Source organism: Pinus tabuliformis, chromosome 5_2 (assembly GCF_031772625.1).
Source record: "Pinus tabuliformis cultivar Carrire ecotype Pingquan chromosome 5_2, CPIR1, whole genome shotgun sequence".
NCBI classification, from domain to species: domain Eukaryota; kingdom Viridiplantae; phylum Streptophyta; class Pinopsida; order Pinales; family Pinaceae; genus Pinus; species Pinus tabuliformis.
Window position 1 is genome coordinate 975,565,242 of NC_142306.1, and position 9,016 is coordinate 975,574,257.

General features: G+C 37.2%; 1 protein-coding gene across 1 annotated transcript; it reads left to right on the forward strand.

Annotated features, from left to right (window-relative positions):
• Positions 1 to 1,018: 1,018 nt before the first annotated feature.
• Positions 1,019 to 2,473, forward strand: LOC149162545 (uncharacterized). Its single transcript, XM_089435217.1, has one exon. The coding sequence runs from the start codon at positions 1,019 to 1,021 to the stop codon at positions 2,471 to 2,473; it is 1,455 nt and encodes a 484-aa protein (XP_089291343.1).
• The last annotated feature ends 6,543 nt before the right edge of the window (positions 2,474 to 9,016 follow it).

Consider the following 9,016-nt stretch of genomic DNA (forward strand, 5'->3'; position numbering starts at 1 on the left):
TGTACATAGTGGATACATTGATAAAATCAATTTTATATACTATTCCCTAGAAATATATAAACATTTTACAATTTATATATTAATGTTTTATTTTGTCCATCACTCCATTATAATTAAATATCATTTATAGTTTTAAATACCTTTATATACTAATAAATTTACATACAAAAGTATCATTTAAAATATTATACCATTCACCTTAAATACCTATAAATATAGGTATATATAAATTTATCATTTAAATAAACAAATCCATTCCATTTTATTTTTTAAATTGATGCTTCCATCAAAAACTTTTTCAAATTACAATTACAATTCCATTTTATTCTTGTCTTTTAATTGATACTTCAATTGACAGTGTTGTAATTTGAAAAACCCTATATAAAAGGCCAACCTCACCCCAAAAAAAAACATTAAATGTGTCAACCAAATGTGTAAAGACACTACCATCTTAAGGCTCTTGTATGTAATGTTCCCTATGCAGTTTGCAAGTTGAAAGCAGTCCTTTCCATTCACCGAACCTCCAGATGAACCCCCTGTTCCTTCTCCGCAACCGGTGGACCCAAAAAATTTCTCCCCCCCCCCAACATTTACCCCAGTTCCAAAAGGATTTTTCAGTTGGAACAATTCCCATTCCCATATCCTCTTCATCCCCGGGGGCCAGGCCAGATAAAGGAAAGGAGAAAGTGCAGTCTGTCGGTCCCACCCCCCCAAATTCCCCTTTTTCCTCCCCTGTCAATCTCTTTGACAGCGACCTCGACCTCTCACAAACAAGGGCCTCCCTTCAGCTTGTTCCCTTGACGGTTCATAAACCTCGGTCTTGCTCGCCTGTTATCAGCCCGGCATCGGCCAAGAACATCACTGTCCGGAAGCGGGGTCGTGGCAGTTCTCGCCACTTCAGAGGTGAAACCATTGTAATAAACGAAGGCATCCGAAATCTTTCTCTTGTTGAAGTCCCTGTTCTTGATGATACATCTTCACAGCCCCTTAGAGCATGCAGGGCTGCAAATTCTCCAAAATGATCTCTGTTATATCTTTCAACATTCGCAGTCTTGGCGTGGACCCTAAATTCAACACGCTAAAGAATTTTTTCTTCCGTTCCAGGGCCTCAATTATTCTCATACAGGAAACGATGCATGGGAAGGAAGACTCTCTGTCATATTTTCGCAAGATGTTGCCCTCATGGCACATGGCTGCTACAGAAGCGACTGGTCTTTCGGGTGGCATGATCTCTCTCTCGGATCCGACAAAGGTCAAGGCGAAGGCCTACAGTTGCTTTGCTGGAATTCTTATAACGGTTACAATCTGGGGTATAGATTTTCCTATCAACATTCTCAATCTATATGCCCCGTATAAGTCCCGTATCTCTTTCTGGCACAGGGTTTTTGCCTCCGACCTCTTCAATCTAAACAGTCTCATCATTGCCGGAGATACAAATGCAGTTTTGTCTTCAAACGAGGTTTGGGGTATGGGCAAGGTAAACAACACCTTGGCAGATCTCATCTCCACTGAACTGATGAATAGGAACATGGTCGACATCAACCTTGCCCGGAACAGGCCGACATGGTCTAATGGTAGAGTTGGAAAGGCCTATATTGCCAAACGAATGGACAGGGTTTTCATTCATTTCAGCCTCATTGACAACATTGGCCTTCCAAAACTGTCTGTGGAGAATGTCATGATCTCTGACCACTTCCCCATCCTTTTATCATGGCCGAACAAGATTTTCAAAAGGGGCTACTCATTCAAATTTGATAACAGCCTTCTACTGGATCCTGCTTTCAATCTCTTTATTCAGACAACATGGAAGGAAATAAAGAACCGGGAGCAATCGAATTTCATTTTCTCCACCTTCAGAGAAAAATTATCTGAGCTCAGAGACCTGGTGAAAAAATGGCAGTTCAAACGACACCAGGAAGATAGAGCAGCCATTAATCGGGTTCAACTGGAGATACAATCCATTATGGACTCCACCGACTTTTCCTCCTGCTCTCTCGAAAAGAAAGCACACATCAGGGATCTTGAGAAGCAAAGATCTTGCTTACTAAAGCAGGACGAGGCAAAATGGCGGCTCAAAAGCCGCGCCACTTGGCTTGAATTAGGGGATAAAAACTCAAAATTTTTCCACAGGTTCGCCAATGGGCGCAGAGAGCGGAATTTCATTTGGAAAATCAAGGATGAACAGGGGAATGAGGCTATCTCGCAGGGAGACATCACACGGCTTGCGGTAAGTTTTTTTAACAAACAATACAGCAGATCAAATGATATTACTTTCAGTGATATACGATGGGGGATTGATCCTATGCCTGTGATGTTCGATCATGATATGAATGAGGAAATTCTCCGTCCTGTTGAAGAGGATGAACTCCAAAAGGCCATGAAAACTTTCAAAAAGGACAAAGCCCCCGCCCGGATGGCTGGACTATCGGCTTTCTCACCCATTTCTTTGATCTCTTTAAAAATGATCTGCTAAGTATGGTCTATGCCTCCAAACAAACTGGTCAAATCCACAACCATACTTCCTCCACCCTCATAGCCCTCATTCCGAAGAAAGATGAACCTGAAACATTCTCTGATTTCCACCCAATCTCCCTTTGCAATATCTCCTTCAAGATCATCACTAAAATCATTGCGCTCAGAATTAAGGATACCCTGGCCCGCCACCTCTCTCCAAACCAGCATGCTTTCCTCAAAGGTCATAACATCCATGATGCTGTCGCCTCCACACAGGAATGCCTTCACTCCATCGTTGTCAATAACACTAATGCGGCCATCCTAAAAATTGATTTACAGCTGGCTTTTGATGTTATCGACTGGGGATACCTTCAATGTCTCCTGGCCAAAATTGGTTTATCTCCCGCTGTCATCCGCTGGATAATGGGATGCATTGAAAATGTAAATTATGCGATCCTGGTGAATGGACAGCCATCCCCTTTTTTCAAAGCTGAGAGGGGACTTCGGCAAGGATGCCCTCTGTCCCCCCTCCTCTTTATCCTTGCAATCGACGCCATGAGTCTCCATATCAACCGTGCGGTGGCCCTGAAGAATTCATTCCGGTAAGGATTTGCAAGAACATCAAGATGTCACACAACCTCTTCGTTGACGACGTGCTCATTTTTGCTATGCTATCCATGGCTACCTGGATATGCATCAAATCCATCCTGGATCGATTTCACAGAGCATCGGGACTGGCCATGAATAAAGCAAAATCAATCCTATACCATAATGGAGCCGATGAACTCCTCATCTACCGGATCGCCCAAATCTTCGACATTCAACATCTGCCACTTTCTGAAGGTATCAAGTATCTTGGGTACAGGTTAAAGAGTCGCTCCTACAAGTCGACGGACTGGCGCTGGCTCGTAGATCGCTTCCAAAACAAGCTCGCTCTTTGGAGCTTCCGCACCCTCTCTTTAGGAGGCAGGGTTGTTCTTGTCAAATCCGTCCTCTCTCAACTCTCTGTCTTCTGGGGTCACCTTTTCCTCCTCCCGACTTGCATTATACAAGCGATCAACAGAATTATTTCCTGTTTCATATGGAGCGCAAAGGCTGAGCGGTACAAAATCCACCTTGCAAAGTTGGACTCTCTCTCTCTGCCGAAAATTTACGATGGATGGGGCATTCTGAACATTAAATTATTTGGCGCAGCTCTAATCTGTAAATCCCTGTGGAGGGGTATTTTTGGATCCAACCTGTGGAGTGATATCGTTAGACAAAAATACCAAAGAGGCAGGGGAATTGAATTCTGGTACAGATTCGACACAATCGGCATCAAACGAGGCTCCGCAATCTGGTACAGTTTTCGAAGGGTCCAACATTATTTCCTCAGCAATCTAAAATGGAAAATTTATACAGGTAGCAAGATCTTCATTGGACTGGACTCTTTTGCTGGATACAGGGGAACTTTACTGGTTCCTCCTCCCCTTCTTTTCTTCCTCCGAAGATCTGGCTTGTTTACATGGAATCGAATCATAAAGGAATGGAATGGTTCTCTGCCCGTTCTCCGGGATGCAGATGATATCCGCCTCCCTATCGATCTCATCCCTCTTTGGTCCGATCTGTCTACCTCCCTCCAGCAGGGTGGCTTTCTCCGTTCCACCGTTGATGACCATCTGATCTGGTCCCTTCCTTTCTCTGCACAACATGCAATAGTGAAGGACATATACTCTGATCTCATTTCTGCAAGCGCACCAGCAAACAGGCGCTTTCCAGTCTTCTGGTGGAAGATTCGATGCCCCCTCAAGATTATCTTATTCTCCTGGTTGGTGCTTTTCAACAAGAACTTAACCTGGGACTCCCTGAGGCGGCGGTCATGGCACGGCCCCAGCAGATGTGCTCTCTGCAAGATGGATGAGGAGACTAACTTCCACCTCTTCTTCAAATGCTCTGTCGCCCAACAAATCTGGTATGACCTTGCACAATTTTTCTCTTTTCAACATCTAAGTTTCATCTCTGTGGATGCAGCTTTTGCCTGGTGGGGGCGCCATAAATCTCTCCGGGCCATTCTGCCCATCACCATCTGGTCACTTTGGAGATGGCAGAATCTGAAAATTTTTGAAGACTCTTCACTTCCTGCTAAATTTGTCCTATCAACAGTGTCTGCTCTTTACCTCCCAAACAGCTGAATGTTTTCGCATGGTCTTTGGTTCTCTCCTCAAAATACTGTAAATCAGACACATGTTTTTCATATAGGTTACCTGCTTCATGGGTTTCCAGATGCTATCTACTGAAACTATCAGGTGGCTTTCGTTTTTCTATTCAAAATGTTGTTAACAGGTTCATGTTTTTTATGATAGTTATATGCCTCATGGTTGCTCAGATGCTACAGGACCTGGTGGCTTTATGTTGTTAACAAGTTCATGTTTTTTATGATAGTTATATGCCACATGGTTGTTCAGATGCTACAGGACCATCTGAACTTTTTGGTTGTATATCTCCTCAATATAATATAAAAATTTTCTTTCTAGAAAAAAAGTTGAAAGCAGTCCTTTGTTCTTGCGTGAATCCAATTTACAGCTATTCAATTAACAAAAAAACACGTATTTCGAGTGAAGACAAATGTTGGCCTTAAAACGTTTCGTTTGATGACTCTTTTGTGTGGATATGCCACGTGCCAAATACGGTTGCCAACCTGGTTCCAGTCAATAACAAAGCTCGCAATTTGACCGAAACTTAAGGAGTTGGGCCGCGCGCCGATTTATTCGGTACCCGTTTTTATTTGCCCATGGTAAATATAACAAATACCGCTCAATTTTCTTAATTGAATTTGAGTGCGAGAATATTCCATAATGAACCAATTAATTATCGGATTCCATTTCTAAGTGAAAGATATTTACTTAAAGAGAAGGATGTAAAGATGGAAGAGGAATGAGCCTGAAAATATTATGGAATAATAATAAAATAGGTGTAGTTATGGATGATAAATGGTAATAGGTATCCATTTATAATAGAAATCAAAATATTTATTTTATATATTTTAAATTATTAAAATTAAAATAAATCATAAGAATGAATTAAATTATATTTTTATTTAAAATTATTATTAGTGATGATGATGATGATGATGATGATGATGATGATGATGGTGGTGGTGGTGGTGGTGGTGGTGGTGGTGGTGGTGGTGGTTAACGTCCGTTGAGACCAAATAATGATCTATCGGACCTAAAAAGACAAATTATTTATTTTGATTTAAGATTTTATTCCTATGCTCAAAAAGCTTGGAGAGAAGCCTCCCGAGTTCACTATAATTTTGGCATTGTAAAAGGCTAGGAAGGTCAGTATTGTAACAAAGGTTGTGAAATTGAGATCTAATGTGGTTGTATGCAGGGCACTCTAAGAGGAAGTGGTTTTCATCCTCGATGCTCCTATTCTCACAAATATGGCAGATCCTTTCTATCCATGGCGTTTTAGGAACTGCCCAATGGCCAGTTTCACTATGGAGCTCATGAGAATTCGTTCTAATCTTTGCTATATTAATTTTCTTCTTTGAGCTAGTTAAAATAGAGAGATACTTTTGATCTTCAAGGGTGGGGTTGATGACCTTCTTATAATAACTTAATTTTCTTTTAGACGCTAAATCTTTCTCACACCACAATTTTTCTTTGAACTTAGAAGTAACAATATCTTTAATGTTATTTATGTTTTGCAAAGCATCATTCTCATTGATCTCCCAATAGTATTATTAACTATAAAATGAATTAGTACATAAATTAAATATATATATTAAAAACAAATATGTCACAAAATTTTTAAATATGGAAATTTATTTATATTTTATCATGGAAGTTCTTAATTTGTAAATAGGCATTTTTATAATACTTTGACTTATAAATAACATAACTCATTTCATTTCACACATGTTTATATGATATTTTTTTTAATCAATGAATTTAATTAAAAGGGCAAAAAATACATAACTATTTTGAAAATTAATCTTAGCATTTGATTTGTGTATACCATTTAAAAAAATTTAGAATATTCTATGGAGGTTAAATCCCTATCATCCACCTAATAATTATAAAAAATAAATTAAAATTGAGATACAATTATCCCTGAAAAAACATGCCTATAAACATGGTAATTTTAGAGTCAAATAATGAAAAAAAGTATTAACATTTTAATATTTTAAATAAATTTAATAAACATTATTTCATAATATGAATTTTAATATTTTTAATAATTTATTTATTTTAAATAGATATTGTTTAAAAAAATATATTGTTTTTTAATTAAACTTATTATTATCTATAATCTTTCTTTTTTTTTCCTCTCTCACACATATATATGAATCTTTTTCTCTTTCTCTCCCAGACATATATATGAATGAGATAATTAAAAAATAAATTGGTAATATAATATTTTATATAAAATATAAAGATTTTTATGTTTTTATATTTTTTTAAAGTTTTTTAGTTGAAAAAAAATCATAGTTTAATTAATAGATGAAACTGATTCAAACTATAGTGTAATTAATAGATGAAATGATTTTTTTCACCTTGTCATACAATTTCAAGGGAAATTGTGATTTTTTGTTGTTTAAAATATGTTTTTGAATTCATTAATAGATTTAGCCACCGAAAAACCTGGGAAATTCTAATTATGCGGATTAAACAACTTAAACTCAAAGTTTTTAAAAATATCTACCAATTTTTATTAAAATTGATGGAAAAAATGCCCAAAAAAATGAATAAATAATAATAAAACAAAACACTGTTTATCTATAATGGTAAATATTGTTAATTTGTTAAATTTAATTACTTTAAACAAATGTTTATATTTTTTAAATATTTTTAATCACTATATAATTAATCAAAAAATATTGAGAGGGAGAAGCAAAGTCCTAAGGTGGATTTTTTTTTTATTTTTTTTAAGGTTTTCTTAGTTTAGGGTGAGAAGATCAAATTGACATTTAGCCTCATGATGGAACACATGCTTTTGTTAGTTGACTATCTTAATGATAATCTTTTGGAAGATATGATTTTTGTTTGGGACAAACTTGATGGAAATTGAGTGGTTGGTGGGGCTTTAATGAAGTTGCTAGCATGGAAAATATCCATAGGATGGGTTGGGGCGTGAAACCTTTCATTAAGTGAAACAAACCAAAGGTTTTTTTGTTCATTGAAGAACAGACAACAGGGTACGTGGTGCAAGTAGGTTCTACTAGGCCAACGGAGGTGGAAGAGAACCACATAAGCTTAAGAAAGACTATGATAACTCCAACAATTCCCTTGGACTTGGAGTTTTCCACCTTTTTGAGTCATCAAGGTGTAAACTCACGTTCTCATGTTTGTGAAAGTTTAGGGTTTCTAGGAAAAAAATATCATCATTGAAGAATTGCAGGGGCAATGTGAGGATTGATCTCAGAACCTCGAGGATTGTCAAAAAGAGGAAGCTTGTAAGGTCGAAAGGAGTTTCCCTTATTGCAGAGCAAGATATCAAGGTTTATCAACGGGTGGAATTAGACGGAAAAACCTTTATCGAGAAGTTAAGGAGGGGAATGATGTCAACATTAAACACATAGATGCAAAAAGGATAGCTACTTATGATAGGGTACAAATTGACAATTCATTTTTTGGCAAGGAGCTAGAGAGTTTTTTATAAGGAATAGAGAATATGTCATGCATATCCTACAATGTATGTGGTTTTGGGAAAAAAAAAAGTCTCCTTGCCATCAAGCCACGGTATTTCCAAGTAGGAGCTAGAAAATAACACATTGGTATGGATCAAACTATCAAATATCCTATTATAATTTTGGTTTGATAAAGGGTTGCAAGTCATTAGGAATGCTTAGGGAAAATTTGTTGTTGTCGGAAAAAGCTATAAAGGGAGTTCATCATGATCAGTGGCCCATGTCCTAGTTGAGATGGATGTTTGTTAAGGCTTATTTGAAACACCACTCTAATTTGGGCAGAGAAAACCTACTTGCAGTTATTGGATTATATCAATATTCCTTTTCTTTGTGTTTAATGTCATGTCATAAGTCATGTTATAGAATATTGTCAATTCACTTTTGTCAAAAAGGTCAATAAAGGAAGTGAAAGGGAGATTGGGGGTTATACCTTATTTGATGATCCAACAGCCACAAGTTTTACAGAAACCGAGAAGGCAAGCTCAACCTTAGAACTACAAAATTCTTAGAAGGAAAATACTTCTAGTGACATGTAAATTGTCATGGACATTCCATTGGACAATTCATCACAACAAATCTAATAAAAATTATACTTAAAAATCTAAAATCCATACTATGCGGATTGTTTTTCCTTAAACTTCTAGATCTATTAAGTTACAGTGTCATGCATGAAATTCGTAAAATGCAAAAATAGAAAACAAACAAAAAAACAATCACTCAAAGCCATAAAGAACACAAAATATATCCTAGGAAACCCTTTTGGGAGAAAAACCATCTAAAAGGTGAGTTTGTTTTTCTCTCTTTCTTGGAATGGAAAATGGGATGCAAGTACAAATAAATGAGGCATATGGCTCATGGGCTGCTATATTGCACAATTTCTCTTTGTTT